This window comes from Physella acuta, unplaced genomic scaffold (assembly GCF_028476545.2).
Source record: "Physella acuta isolate Inbredline_101_S28 unplaced genomic scaffold, ASM2847654v3 ptg000714l, whole genome shotgun sequence".
Classification (NCBI taxonomy): domain Eukaryota; kingdom Metazoa; phylum Mollusca; class Gastropoda; family Physidae; genus Physella; species Physella acuta.
The window spans coordinates 395,895-411,551 of NW_026732232.1; the positions used below are offsets into that span (position 1 = coordinate 395,895).

The 15,657-nt window shown below is 44.7% G+C and overlaps 1 protein-coding gene across 9 annotated transcripts in view; it reads left to right on the forward strand.

Annotated features, from left to right (window-relative positions):
* LOC131949769 (sarcolemmal membrane-associated protein) overlaps positions 1 to 15,657 on the forward strand; it is a 52,840-nt gene that overhangs the window by 7,986 nt on the left and 29,197 nt on the right. For all 9 annotated transcript variants that reach the window (XM_059311709.1, XM_059311708.1, XM_059311707.1 and 6 more), the window contains 2 exons: positions 4,173 to 4,329; positions 7,888 to 7,954. In XM_059311709.1, coding sequence (XP_059167692.1) covers positions 4,173 to 4,329; positions 7,888 to 7,954 — 224 coding nt within the window. The remainder of the gene's footprint in view (positions 1 to 4,172; positions 4,330 to 7,887; positions 7,955 to 15,657) is intronic.

Genomic DNA, 15,657 nt, shown 5'->3' on the forward strand with positions numbered 1-15,657 from the left:
GTGTGTCTGTAATGGCATCTGTTGCTGACAGAGCCGATGTGTCTTTTGTTAAATCTAAACACCCGTGTGTCTGTAATGGCATCTGTTGCTGACAGAGCCGATGTGTCTTGTGTTAGATCTAAACACCCGTGTGTCTGTAATGGCATCTGTTGCTGACAGAGCCGATGTGTCTTTTGTTAGATCTAAACACCCGTGTGTCTGAAATGACATCTGTTGCTGACAGAGCCGATGTGTCTTGTGTTAGATCTAAACACCCGTGTGTCTGTAATGACATCTGTTGCTGACAGAGCCGATGTGTCTTTTGTTAGATCTAAACACCCGTGTGTCTGACATCTGTTGTTGACAGAGCCGATGTGTCTTTTGTTAGATCTAAACACCCGTGTGTCTGTAATGACATCTGTTGCTGACAGAGCCGATGTGTCTTGTGTTAGATCTAAACACCCGTGTGTCTGACATCTGTTGCCGACAGAGCCGATGTGTCTTGTGTTAGATCTAAACACCCGTGTGTCTGACATCTGTTGCCGACAGAGCCGATGTGTCTTGTGTTAGATCTAAACACCCGTGTGTCTGACATCTGTTGCCGACAGAGCCGATGTGTCTTGTGTTAGATCTAAACACCCGTGTGTCTGTAATGGCATCTGTTGTTGACAGAGCCGATGTGTCTTTTGTTAGATCTAAACTCCCGTGTGTCTGTAATGGCATCTGTTGCTGACAGAGGCGATGTGTCTTTTGTTAGATCTAAACACCCGTGTGTCTGTAATAACATCTGTTGCTGACAGAGCCGATGTGTCTTGTGTTAGATCTAAACACCCGTGTGTCTGACATCTGTTGCCGACAGAGCCGATGTGTCTTGTGTTAGATCTAAACACCCGTGTGTCTGACATCTGTTGCCGACAGAGCCGATGTGTCTTGTGTTAGATCTAAACACCCGTGTGTCTGTAATGGCATCTGTTGTTGACAGAGCCGATGTGTCTTGTGTTAGATCTAAACACCCGTGTGTCTGTAATGGCATCTGTTGTTGACAGAGCCGATGTGTCTTGTGTTAGATCTAAACACCCGTGTGTCTGACATCTGTTGTTGACAGAGCCGATGTGTCTTGTGTTAGATCTAAACACCCGTGTGTCTGTAATGGCATCTGTTGTTGACAGAGCCGATGTGTCTTGTGTTAGATCTAAACACCCGTGTGTCTGACATCTGTTGTTGATAGAGCCGATGTGTCTTGTGTTAGATCTAAACACCCGTGTGTCTGACATCTGTTGTTGACAGAGCCGATGTGTCTTGTGTTAGATCTAAACACCCGTGTGTCTGACATCTGTTGTTGATAGAGCCGATGTGTCTTGTGTTAGATCTAAACACCCGTGTGTCTGACATCTGTTGTTGACAGAGCCGATGTGTCTTTTGTTAGATCTAAACACCCGTGTGTCGATGTGTCTTGTGTTAGATCTAAACACACGTGTGTCTGTAATGACATATGTTGTTGACAGAGCCGATGTGTCTTGTGTTAGATCTAAACACTCGTGTGTCTGTAATGACATCTGTTGTTGACAGAGCCGATGTGTCTTGTGTTAAATCTAAACACCCGTGTGTCTGTAATGGCATCTGTTGCTGACAGAGCCGATGTGTCTTGTGTTAGATCTAAACACCCGTGTGTCTGTAATGACATCTGTTGCCGACAGAGCCGATGTGTCTTTTGTTAGATCTAAACACCCGTGTGTCTGACATCTGTTGTTGATAGAGCCGATGTGTCTTTTGTTAGATCTAAACACCCGTGTGTCTGGCATCTGTTGCCGACAGAGCCGATGTGTCTTGTGTTAGATCTAAACACCCGTGTGTCTGTAATGGCATCTGTTGTTGACAGAGCCGATGTGTCTTTTGTTAGATCTAAACACCCGTGTGTCTGTAATGGCATCTGTTGTTGACAGAGCCGATGTGTCTTTTGTTAGATCTAAACACCCGTGTGTCTGACATCTGTTGCCGACAGAGCCGATGTGTCTTGTGTTAGATCTAAACACCCGTGTGTCTGTAATAACATCCGTTGCTGACAGAGCCGATGTGTCTTGTGTTAGATCTAAACACCCGTGTGTCTGACATCTGTTGTTGATAGAGCCGATGTGTCTTGTGTTAGATCTAAACACCCGTGTGTCTGACATCTGTTGCCGACAGAGCCGATGTGTCTTTTGTTAGATCTAAACACCCGTGTGTCTGTAATAACATCCGTTGCTGACAGAGCCGATGTGTCTTGTGTTAGATCTAAACACCCGTGTGTCTGTAATAACATCCGTTGCTGACAGAGCCGATGTGTCTTGTGTTAGATCTAAACACCCGTGTGTCTGGCATCTGTTGCCGGCTGTGTCCACTAGTCTGGTTGGTATAGACTTGTACCGAGCACACTGCCGGAGAAGTGCCTTGTGTAGAGTGACCCCTGCAGTTGTAGTGTCAATTGATCTAGGGTCATCGATAAACGGCGCCCACTTTTTAAATAATTTTCGCATTATCCCCACATTACTATCGCCACATAAGCCTGACCCCCCCCTATTATCGCCACATTAGCCTGACCCCCCCCCCCCCTCCAAAATGACATTGCACGTCTGCCTCTCACCTTCATCAAAAATACAAATCCATATGCGTCCACAAAAGTCAGTTTTTTTCGGACCTCCCCCCCCCCCCCGCGTGTGGACGTCATAAATGGATGACCCCTTATAACGTTTTTGGACAAACGTTCTGTTCTGTTTTTTACCTTTATTTTTAGTAAAAAAAAAAGTAGTGTAGCCACTGATGGGTCGTGTCTTATACTCGTCACTCACGTAACCTGATATCAGCTTTCTGGATCCTTTTTTGATGGTCCTGATGACGACACGGGTAAAAATACAAGCCCACGTCAAGCGAGTGGATGCTCGCGTGCCCCCAGCTGACGAGAAACCGGAACTGTCGTATTATGTTTGGCTACAAACATTTGCACTGACTGCCGGGTCAAACGTTTTCCAGGTCAACTGAGTCGAGAATGTTACATAAGTGTGGTGGTGGGGGGGGGGGGACGCTTGCTTGGGTTTTAATTAGGTCTAGTTTTGTGGTGTATACATATTGCTCGTTTGATTTGTTGCACGATTACTATGTGCTCCACGTGTATCTATAGTGTATATTCTTCCTTTTTAAGTCGGCTGGTTACAACATCACAGCCCTAGCTTTGGAGTTGGAAATCTAAAATAGAAAGGTCAAAGTTTAAACGTATATTTTTACCTGACTGGCCGTTGAATGAATCTGTAAACGTAAAACAAGCATTCTGAGGCCGATGTCTGACTGGTTCCACCGTCGCTACAGTCTGTTTTAGACCTGGGCCGATATCTGACTAGTTGTATGGTTGCTACAGTCTGTTTTAGACCAGGGCCGATGTCTGACATGTTGCACCGTCGCTACAGTCTGTTTTAGAACAGGGCCGATGTCTGACTAGTTGTACCGTCGCTACAGTCTGTTTTAGACCTGGGCCGATATCTGACTAGTTGTATGGTTGCTACAGTCTGTTTTAGACCAGGGCCGATATCTGACTAGTTGTACCGTCGCTACAGTCTGTTTTAGACCTGGGCCGATATCTGACTAGTTGTATGGTCGCTACAGTCTGTTTTAGACCAGGGCCGATATCTGACTAGTTGTATGGTCGCTACAGTGTTTTAGAACTGGGCCGATGTCTGACTAGTTGTATGGTCGCTACAGTGTTTTAGACCTGGGCCGATGTCTGACTAGTTGTACCGTCGCTACAGTCTGTTTTAGACCTGGGCCGATATCTGACTAGTTGTATGGTCGCTACAGTGTTTTAGACCTGGGCCGATGTCTGACTAGTTGTACCGTCGCTACAGTCTGTTTTAGACCAGGGCCGATATCTGACTAGTTGTATGGTCGCTACAGTCTGTTTTAGACCTGGGCCGATATTTGACATGTTGCATGTTGATTGGGGCTGAAATTTGGTCATGCTGAAGCTTTGACACTCTAATGACAGCATACAGAAATGTCATGTGATGATGTTTTGACATAGTACATAACACATCACGTGATCCAGGTGGAAAGATTGTGTTTAATAACAAACAAGAAGTTGTCAGGTTGTGGTTGTATTGATGTCTTATTACAATGTTTCCTGCTTCATTTAACAAAAATTAGAGCTTTTTTTTTTTCCTTTCTAGTTTTACTTACAAGATACGAAGAGCAGCAATGGCACATTTATCAACAATCAAAGGTTGTGTAAGGGAGGCGAGGAGAGTCCAGCCAGGGAGGTCTTCTCTGGCGATCTTATCCAGTTTGGTGTGGAGGTCATGGAGAACAACAGGCGGGGAGAAAAAAGTAAACACAACATTTTCTTTTCTATTGCTGGTTCTTAGTTTGGTTGGACCCAGTAGTTCATGTTTTTTGGACCCAGTAGTTCATGTTTGGTTGTCACTGTTTTGTTGGACCCAGTAGTTCATGTTTTGTTGGACCCAGTAGTTCATGTTTGGTGGTCACTGTTTTGTTGGACCCAGTAGTTCATGTTTTGTTGGACCCAGTAGTTCATGTTTGGTGGTCACTGTTTTGTTGGACCCAGTAGTTCATGTTTTGTTGGACCCAGTAGCTCATGTTTGGTGGTCACTGTTTTGTTGGACCCAGTAGTTCATGTTTTGTTGGACCCAGTAGTTCATGTTTGGTGGTCACTGTTTTGTTGGACCCAGTAGTTCATGTTTTGTTGGACCCAGTAGTTCATGTTTGGTGGTCACTGTTTTGTTGGACCCAGTAGTTCATGTTTTGTTGGACCCAGTAGCTCATGTTTGGTGGTCACTGTTTTGTTGGACCCAGTAGTTCATGTTTTGTTGGACCCAGTAGTTCATGTTTGGTGGTCACTGTTTTGTTGGACCCCGTAGTTCATGTTTTGTTGGACCTAGTAGTTCATGTTTGGTTGTCACTGTTTTGTTGGACCCAGTAGTTCATGTTTTGTTGGACCCAGTAGTTCATGTTTGGTGGTCACTGTTTTGTTGGACCCAGTAGTTCATGTTTTGTTGGACCCAGTAGTTCATGTTTGGTGGTCACTGTTTTGTTGGACCCAGTAGTTCATGTTTTGTTGGACCTAGTAGTTCATGTTTGGTGCTCACTGTTTTGTTGGACCTAGTAGTTCATGTTTGGTTGGACCTAGTAGTTCATGTTTTGTTGGACCTAGTAGTTCATGTTTTGTTGGACCCAGTAGTTCATGTTTGGTTGTCACTGTTTTGTTGGACCCAGTAGTTCATGTTTGGTGGTCACTGTTTTGTTGGACCTAGTAGTTCATGTTTTGTTGGACCTAGTAGTTCATGTTTTGTTGGACCCAGTAGTTCATGTTTGGTTGTCACTGTTTTGTTGGACCTAGTAGTTCATGTTTTGTTGGACCCAGTAGTTCATGTTTTGTTGGACCTAGTAGTTCATGTTTGGTTGGACCTAGTAGTTCATGTTTTTTTTGGACCTAGTAGTTCATGTTTTGTCATGCTTGTTAGTGACTTTGTACTGTGGTTTTATATGCTGTTAATTTGTATAAGAGTCCAGTCATAAGAGGGACACACCTTTGCATTTGAAAACATAATGTCAGAAACTGAATGTTTACCAGTTTTAATGTTTAAGATGTTTGTAACTTGCAATAAAAATTGATCAACATGCTGGACATGGACAGAGCTCAGCAAATATTTGAGAGAGAAATTGTTTTAAAAAACAAACAAAAGTGCTATTTGGGAAGGGGGGCATTGGAGGCTGTGGGGGTGGGGATGGTCTGAGACATTGGGAGGGAGGGGAGAAAAATTGTTCTAAAAACCCATGAGGTGGTTTAAGGGTGATCCTTGATATGGTGTTTTTAATACTTATCACTTGTAGGAAGGTGTTGTTGATTATGGTGTAGTTTTTTATGACAGTGTTATAGTTTGTATGAAGATGTTGACCTGTAGTTTATATGAAGTTGTTGTTGATTATATTTGTAGTTTTTATGAAGATGTTGATTTTACCTTTAGTTTGTGGTCCCAGTACCTTTCAAACCCCCCCCCCCCCCCCCCACTGAGAAAAAATGTCTGAATGAAACACTGCCCACCACTAGCCACCCAGTATAAAACCTCTCCACTACTAGTCCTACCAGGATAACACCTGAAACTGGACTCGAATATTAACCAAGTCGTCTGTCCTTGGAGATCCATTTTAAATAACCTCCCTTCCCACATCTGTCAGTGGAAATTTAGAGCTACTCACTGACTGACCTAAACACTGCGGCAACCCATTTACTTTCGTTACACAGTTCAGTAACACACGTCCATTTTAACCAGAGTTAAAACAAATAAAACGGCTGCCACCTAGTCCTAGACGTAAGGCTGATGTGTAATGAAAGGAAACCTAGCTGTGACGTCAGTGGGAGGGGCTGCGTGCAGGGGAGGGAATCGCTGGATACCCCGTGGAACACGGCTTGGATTGTTTAGTCCAGGAGGCTGGGCACGTGTTCCACAGAACTCATTTCTGTTTTCATGTTGCTCACACTTGTCATGACATGGTGGCCCACACATGTCATGTCATGGTAGCCCACACATGTCATGTCATGGTAGCCCACACATGTCATGTCATGGTAGCCCACACATGTCATGTCATGGTAGCCCACACATGTCATGTCATGGTAGCCCACACATGTCATGTCATGGTAGCCCACATGCCATGTCATGGTAGCCCACACATGTCATGTCATGGTAGCCCACACATGTCATGTCATGGTAGCCCACATGCCATGTCATGGTAGCCCACACATGTCATGTCATGGTAGCCCACACATGTCATGTCATGGTAGCCCACACATGTCATGTCATGGTAGCCCACACATGTCATGTCATGGTAGCCCACACATGTCATGTCATGGTAGCCCACACATGTCATGTCATGGTAGCCCACACATGTCATGTCATGGTAGCCCACACATGTCATGTCATGGTAGCCCACACATGTCATGTCATGGTAGCCCACATGCCATGTCATGGTAGCCCACACATGTCATGTCATGGTAGCCCACACATGTCATGTCATGGTAGCCCACATGCCATGTCATGGTAGCCCACACATGTCATGTCATGGTAGCCCACACATGTCATGTCATGGTAGCCCACACATGTCATGTCATGGTAGCCCACACATGTCATGGTAGCCCACACATGTCATGGTAGCCCACACATCCCATGTCTTGGCAGCCAACACACCCCATGTTATACTTATTTTACATAAGCCCACACAACTAACGTTACGCAAGCCCACACAACTCATGTCACGTAAGCCCACACAACTCATGTCACGTAAGCCCACACAACTTGTGTCATACAAGCCCACACAACTTGTGTCATACAAGCCCACACAACTCATGTCACGTAAGCCCACACAACTCATGTCACGTAAGCCCACACAACTCATGTCACGTAAGCCCACACAACTCATGTCACGTAAGCCCACACAACTAACGTCACGCAAGCCCACACAACTCATGTCACGTAAGCCCACACAACTCATGTCACGTAAGCCCACACAACTCATGTCACATAAGCCCACACAACTTGTGTCATACAAGCCCACACAACTCATGGCACATAAGCCCACACAACTCATGTCACATAAGCCCACACAACTTGTGTCATACAAGCCCACACAACTCATGGCACGTAAGCCCACACAACTCATATCACGTAAGCCCACACAACTTGTGTCATACAAGCCCACTGTAACCACGGAAGAAACTCTGGCTATTTGTTGGTTATGTGTCGTGTCTTCTAAAGGCTGCCAGTTTAAGGTGCCACTAAAAATGGCACTTGCTTTGTTTGTTTACATTTAGCCACGAACATAACTTTAACACAAACCCTGAATGAAATGATTGCATTGATTGTCTTGCAGTTACACATGGCTGTATCATAGGAACTATAACATTGTATCACCCAGATGGGAGGGAGGCCAAACCTGCGTGAGTACTTCTCTATACGTCCATGTTGTACAATCTCGTTCTTTCTCTCATGCAACTTCGTTGTGTTTTTTTGTGTTGTTAGGGTGTTCTATGTGTTTTGATATAGTCTTTGTCGCATCATTTCTTGTGTCAATAGTTGTGTCACTGACGTCTTTGTCACGTCATTTCTTTTGTGGCTGACATGTCAGGTCACTGGGTGAATGAACCAACCAGTTGCTACCACTACCAGCATAAGTTCACTACAACACTACCCGCTTGGGAGGCTCGTTGTGGCTGTGGGAATCATGCCAGGCTTGAGTATTGAGAAAAAACAAGAACCCACCCAGTAAATTGTCATTAATTAGTGTTGTAACTAATTAGGTGTAGGGTCCAGCATGCTGAGCACTGTGCCGTAGTTAGCCGTGGCGTGCAGTCGTTCTGTTGTTGTGTGCTGGGGGTGCTGGCCTGCTCACACACATGGGCTGTGCTTTCCTCAAGATTTGTCCGTCCGAGTGGACGGGTCAGGGCAGACAGACTCGGTGTCTTCAGACAGACAGGTGAGCTTCAGCCTTAGTTCTGGCCGCTGGTCACCACTTGGACCATTGATTTACTATACGGGCGGCGGAGACAGACCTTAATGAAGGTCTTGATGCTTTCAGGGCCTTGGAGATCGACAAAGGACTGTAACGGGGGGGGGGGGGGGGGGTAGTGACGTATGATAGGGATATCGACAAGGCACTACGGGTGGGGGGGGGGGGGTAGTGACCAATGACCCAGTGGCGTTGCGAGGTCGGGTGTCACCCGGTGCGGCACTTAATGGTGTCACCCCCCCCCCCCCGAGGCATAGAGACCCTTCCCAGGGACAAACTTTTAAATTTTTGATTTGCACCCCTCCCTCAAACTTTCGATTTGCACCCCCCCTCGAGTTTTCGACTTGCACCCCCCTCTCAAACTTTCGATTTGCACCCCCCCCCTCAAGTTTTCGATTTGCACCCCCCTCCCTCAAACTTTCGATTTGCACCCCCCCCCCCTCGAGTTTTTCTCTATATATTTTGCTATTTTTTTGCCTTGGTGTCACCCCCCTAAATGGTGTCACCCGGTGCGGTCCGCACCCCCGCCCCCCCCCTCGCTACGCCCCTGCAATGACCAATATGTGCACGTAGGGTAGGAATATCGACAAGGGACTGTAACGGTGTGTGTGTGGGGGGGGGGGGGGGGGTGACGTATGATAGGGATATCAACCAGGGACTACGGAGGCAATGACGGGTGGCAGAGTATGATCTCTATTAAACACATCTAGATTAGGCTTGTTGTGAGCACGTACCACAAACGCACGTATCTCTTCTAAAATTGGATCCCTTATTTCCTCTTCTCCCCCCCCCCCCCCCGTCACAGTACTGTGATGAATCAAACGTTGTAGCGAATTACTTAGGCTGGAGCCGGCAAACGCCAGCAAGGGAATCTGTTTACTGATTGTCTTTATGGGCATTAGGTATGCCAATCACGTTTCTCCGCTGACACAGCCCCACATATAGCTGTTGCTGGACCTAAATAGACGTTGTGGCCAATAAAAACCTCCCCACGTGGGAACGGTGTTAGTAAATAAATGGTGCCTAGTCTGTGTGACTGGGTGATATGACGTCATGTATCTTCCATTGATGTAGCAATGGAGCTTGTATGTTTGAATCCTTGAGACAGGTAAACACAGAATACCTGGCAAAATACTATAGGCACATCAGTTATGTAACTGTAGGTAGCTGTTTCGTTTGTCAATAATAAACAGTTAAACACGGAATAAATATGAGATACGTTTAGCAACACACCAATGTCGTGTATAGCAGTATCTTTCCTTCTGACGAGGGGTGGGGCACATGTATAGCTGGTGCAATACCCACAGACACAGCTGATACAATACCCACAAACACTCACAGCAAATACAATATACACTGCCTTTGCGTACTTTTATGTCATTCAAATAATTGAAAAAATGTATGTGAAGGCAATTTAAGGTTCTTTTTATTATGATCTACTCCCACTGTAATTTTTGGGTGACTGAATTCGGGATTTACTTTAAAAAATCAGTGAGACTAATGTTTTTAAGCAATTTCAAAAAGCTGTGCTTTGTTTTGTTTTTTTATTTCTTGCCATATCTAATTTTTAGATCGCATTGTCCGAGTACTTTTTAAAGCGTGTCAATATTGGTAAGGTTTATAATACTAGTTTTATTTTCATCTTAGTCAAGGTAGATAAACCAAGCAGTTTGCGTGGATCTGATTATTTTTAAATAAAAGTTTTGTTACCTCCCTTAAGTTGTTGGTCGCGCATTCCCTCTTGATTACGGTCTGTTCTCTGATGTAACAAATATGTGCCATTTATTATGGAACTTTTTGGTTCTATCAAAACTAATGCAAACCATGATCACATAATGCGGTCCATTCATAGCCAGCAATATCTAAGATCATAGATCATCTAGAGTATTCTAGAAATAGATAACATTTGAATCTAATGGTAAAGAAAAAAGCAGTTGCAAAAGACTGTCGTATTTATTAAACTTTTCACAATAGATCACAAAGCACGGACACATTCTAGGGTTTTGTTGAATAACATTTCTAGTATATCTCACTCTGACTGCAAGTCTTTATTTTTAATGGGCCACAGTTTTTCATTCATAAACATGTCTTTACGGAGCCCCGACAAATGAGTTGCATCACATTTTGAAACTATTTTTATACCTGCGAGCTGTAAGTTCTCTAATGATATCCCCGCCCACCTTTCTGCCTACCTATACCCCTGACGTCATCGTAACATCTTGAAGCTCTCCGCCACCCGGGAAATGGTACCGCCCCTATTTAGACCGTTAGAACTCACTTCTCGTAGGGATCCTCCCTGAACGTTACACCCGGTGGCTGCTCCCTCCTTGGGACCTGTCGGATTTGTTATCAGTCATGCTCTACACAAGACACGAGGATGCTAGTCTAAGTCATAAGTCATGTTTTATACCAGGCAGTCCGACTCTGATGGCGATATTTGATCAGCACATTATGTGAGTAGACCATCTTTACCTGTAGTAGGTTTCTGTCTTTTCATTGAGCGCGCTTCATACTAACTCGTGTGTACGCATATATTGTGTGCCGGTGCTAGGCCTGACGCGTATTATTTACAAACATTAAAGCACACGACCACAGCAGGACCTGTCTAAAACCTGGAACCTCACCAGCTGCTAGAATACTATACGGGGAAAACGGCTTATCACAAAGGTCCTTTTCTTAATGTTTACCCCCGTCCCAACCCTCCGATAATAAGGCAGAACAAATTTCTTTTCCAATTCTTGAAAGTCACGGCAAAGTTGAAATAGGTGACATTGTGGAAGTTGCTATTGACCGGCTAACAGCAATTCAAATGTCATTTTTACTAGCCAACAGCTTTACAAATACTGTAGCCAACAACCTTACACATTTAATATTGGGTTTTCCAAGTCTTTAGATAACAAATAATTTGGAATGCCATGTTTTCCGGGTCTCTAGCTAACAGCCATACAAATGCCATGCTCATTAGCATGTAGCCAATAGCCATAGTGTTACGTCTTTATTTGCTGTCGTCTGCGATTTTACCTTTGAACTATTGATTTGTGAAATTTTGTATCGCTTATAAAGTCTTGTATTAGGTCTTCAACCGTCTTTAAGGTAAGATACATTTCTAGTTTTTCTTAACCATTAACGTTAGGTGTAGTATGGTAGATTAAGTATATGAACGATCAACCGTATCTTTAACTTCGGCATTTTTGCTTCAAGTTACTAGATCCTAAACAGGATAGTATACATTATAATCCTTACAAAACACTGCTAGCCTTTACTTACTAGTACGCTGTCCCTAGCTCGATTCTTATATTATTTGAGAGTATCAAAGTGCTTGACTGCGACCCACAGTTGCGAAGAACTATCAGTTTGGTACCCCATAACGGAGTAGAACTGACCCTCGGCGCTATTGTTTCGAAGTCTGACCCTTGTACACTGGCACAATGTCCCATTACGATGTTGCTGTGTTTGTCGTCCTACCCCTGTACACTAGCACAATGTCTCATGTTGCTGTGGTGTCGTCCTACCCCTGTACACTAGCACAATGTCCCATGTTGCTGTGGTGTCGTCCTACCCCTGTACACTGGCACAATGTCCCATGTTGCTGTGGTGTCGTCCTTCCCCTGTATACTGGCACAATGTCCCGAGTTGCTGTGGTGTCGTCCTTCCCCTGTATACTGGCACAATGTCCCATGTTACTGTGGTGTCGTCCTACCCCTGTACACTAGCACAATGTCCCATGTTGCTGTGTCCTACCCCTGTACACTGGCACAATGTCCCATGTTACTGTGGTGTCGTCCTACCCCTGTACACTGGCACAATGTCCCATGTTGCTGTGGTGTCGTCCTACCCCTGTATACTGGCACAATGTCCCATGTTGCTGTGGTGTCGTCCTACCCTTGTACACTAGCACAATGTCCCATGTTACTGTGGTATCGTCCTACCCCTGTACACTAGCACAATGTCCCATGTTACTGTGGTGTCGTCCTACCCCTGTACACTGGCACAATGTCCCATGTTGCTGTGGTATCGTCCTACCCCTGTACACTAGCACAATGTCCCATGTTGCTGTGGTGTCGTCCTTCCCCTGTATACTGGCACAATGTCCCGAGTTGCTGTGGTGTCGTCCTACCCCTGTACACTAGCACAATGTCCCATGTTACTGTGGTGTCGTCCTACCCCTGTACACTAGCACAATGTCCCATGTTACTGTGGTGTCGTCCTACCCCTGTACACTGGCACAATGTCCCATGTGGTGTCGTCCTACCCCTGTACACTAGCACAATGTCCCATGTTACTGTGGTGTCGTCCTACCCCTGTACACTGGCACAATGTCCCATGTTGCTGTGTCCTACCCCTGTACACTAGCACAATGTCCCATGTTGCTGTGGTGTCGTCCTACCCCTGTACACTGGCACAATGTCTCATGTTACTGTGGTGTCGTCCTACCCCTGTACACTAGCACAATGTCCCATGTTACTGTGGTGTCGTCCTACCCCTGTACACTGGCACAATGTCCCATGTTGCTGTGTCCTACCCCTGTACACTAGCACAATGTCCCATGTTGCTGTGTCCTACCCCTGTACACTGGCACAATGTCCCATGTTGCTGTGGTGTCGTCCTACCCCTGTACACTAGCACAATGTCCCATGTTACTGTGGTGTCGTCCTACCCCTGTACACTGGCACAATGTCTCATGTTACTGTGGTGTCGTCCTACCCCTGTACACTAGCACAATGTCCCATGTTGCTGTGTCCTACCCCTGTACACTAGCACAATGTCCCATGTTACTGTGGTATCGTCCTACCCCTGTACACTAGCACAATGTCCCATGTTGCTGTGGTGTCGTCCTACCCCTGTACACTAGCACAATGTCCCATTACGATGTTACTGTGGTGTCCCTGAGTCACACATTTGGGTGGCGGTGGAGAGACATTTCCCCTACTTAACGCCTTGTGTTGCGGCAAGTGTGTACTGGCAAGCTGTTTTTTTTCTTTCTCTTCTCATTTCTCGGGGCTTATAAAGTTGTGAAGGTAGTTAGTGTTGATTCCCTTAGATATAATTAGGTGTGATATTTTTAACGCTATAGCAGACTTGTTATGTAAGCCTTAGCGTCGGTCCGTTGTTGCTGGAGTTGGTAAGTTTATTATAGCTCTGTGAGCCGGTCAGTGTTAGCTGGAGTTGGTAAGTTTATAGGTCATGATTTTCTGTATCTGGGTAAAGTTAGCTCTACTCTTAAGTCCCTCTTAAGCTTTTGAGAAGGGTAGATGTATGTCCTGTTGATATTAGGCTAACTGTTGGATCATCAAACGGTCGCTAGACATTAACACACACACTGTGAGGCCGATCATTTGGATATGAGGAAACGAGATTCTCATAGAAAAGATATCACAAGAAACTGTCCCATAAAATAGATTTGTGAGTCAGTGAACCCAAACAGCTAAGTCGGAGTGTTAAACTGTCTCAGGTTTAGTTTCTTCACTGTTTGTGGGGTTAAAACAAGTGTCAGGATTAGTTTCTTGACACCGTGTGTTCTTGATACCGTGTGTGCATGTTTGTGTGTGCGTGTTTGTGTGTTGTGTGCGTGTTTGTGTATTGTGTGTGCGTGTTTGTGTGTTGTGTGTGCGTGTTTGTGTATTGTGCGTGCGTGTTTGTGTATTGTGCGTGCGTGTTTGTGTGCGTGTTTGTGTGTTGCGTGTTTGTGTGTTGTGTGTGCGTGTGTGTGGTGCGTGTTTGTGTGTTGCGTGTTTGTGTGTGCGTGTTTGTGTGTGCGTGTTTGTGTGTTGTGTGTGCGTGTGTTGTGTGTGCGTGTTTGTGTGTTGTGTGTGCGTGTGTTGTGTGTGCGTGTTTGTGTGTTGTGTGTGCCAGTGGCTGCTGTAGACACACGGCCTCTGGTGGCTAGTACAGCGCCAGCCAGTGACGTATCTCCTCCTCCACAATTAGCCCTAACTCGCCGGCCTATCTTTAGCTATGTAAACACAGCACGTAAACAGCACATTTCTCATTTGACGGGACAGATTTTTTTTACATCTGCTACAATACGTAGGTCTAAGCATTGGGAAGTAGGGCCCCATACAGTACGTCACGGGAAAGTGGACCTTGTGTTTACATGAGGTGTCAGTACATTTGACTGCTGGCGTCAGTGCCAACAACACAAGTGATGAACATGGCACTGACTAGCCTAGTTACACCACACACTCAGTTGTTTTCATGTGCGGGAGTCCCATAAATGCTGTCAAGCAATTTCCGCTTATTCAATCCTACCCCTTTACTCTACATCGTTACATATTGTAAAAAGCCAGGCCCATTAAAAATCATGTTACAATGTTCGCCCCCCCCCCCCCCCCCCCCTTCCTTTAAATTAACAACTTTAAAGTACATTATTTTTGTGATCAAATAAAAAAATAATTGTATTTAACTTCCCTATTTAGCACAAGTAGCAATACAATTGTGACCCCACCCATACCCCTCCTTAGATATGTGAGGTTGTATGGATGGCTCAGTACCTTGTGTTGGTAGTTAATGTCAACAGCATGTCATAGATACCTCTCCTTGGATGTGTGAGATAGTATGAAAGTAGTTAGAGAAGAGACAGCTGATCACCAATAGAAGAATCTGAGGAAAACTACACACACCCTTCAACTATTCTAGCTTAATGATTTAACACTGGTCTAGTAAACCTATGCACATCCATTCCTACTTCCATAAACCTATGCACATCCATTCCTACTTCCATAAACCTATACACACCCATTCCTACTTCCATAAATCTATGCACATCCATTCCTACTTCAATGAGGAATGGGTTATATTTTTAAAAATTCTTTCATCTGTATGTGTATGGGGAGCACCAGCCTGGCATATTGTTGTTATATTCCCACTTTAAATGTTATATGACACAGGCAAAATGTATTGTTGTTATATTCCTACTTTAAATGTTATATGACCCAGACACAATGTATTGTTGTTATATTCCTACTTTAAATGTTATATGACACAGGCAAAATGTATTGTTGTTATATTCCTACTTTAAATGTTATATGACCCAGACACAATGTATTGTTGTTATATTCCCACTTTAAATGTTATATGACACAGGCAAAATGTATTGTTGTTATATTCCCACTTTAAATGTTATATGACACAGAC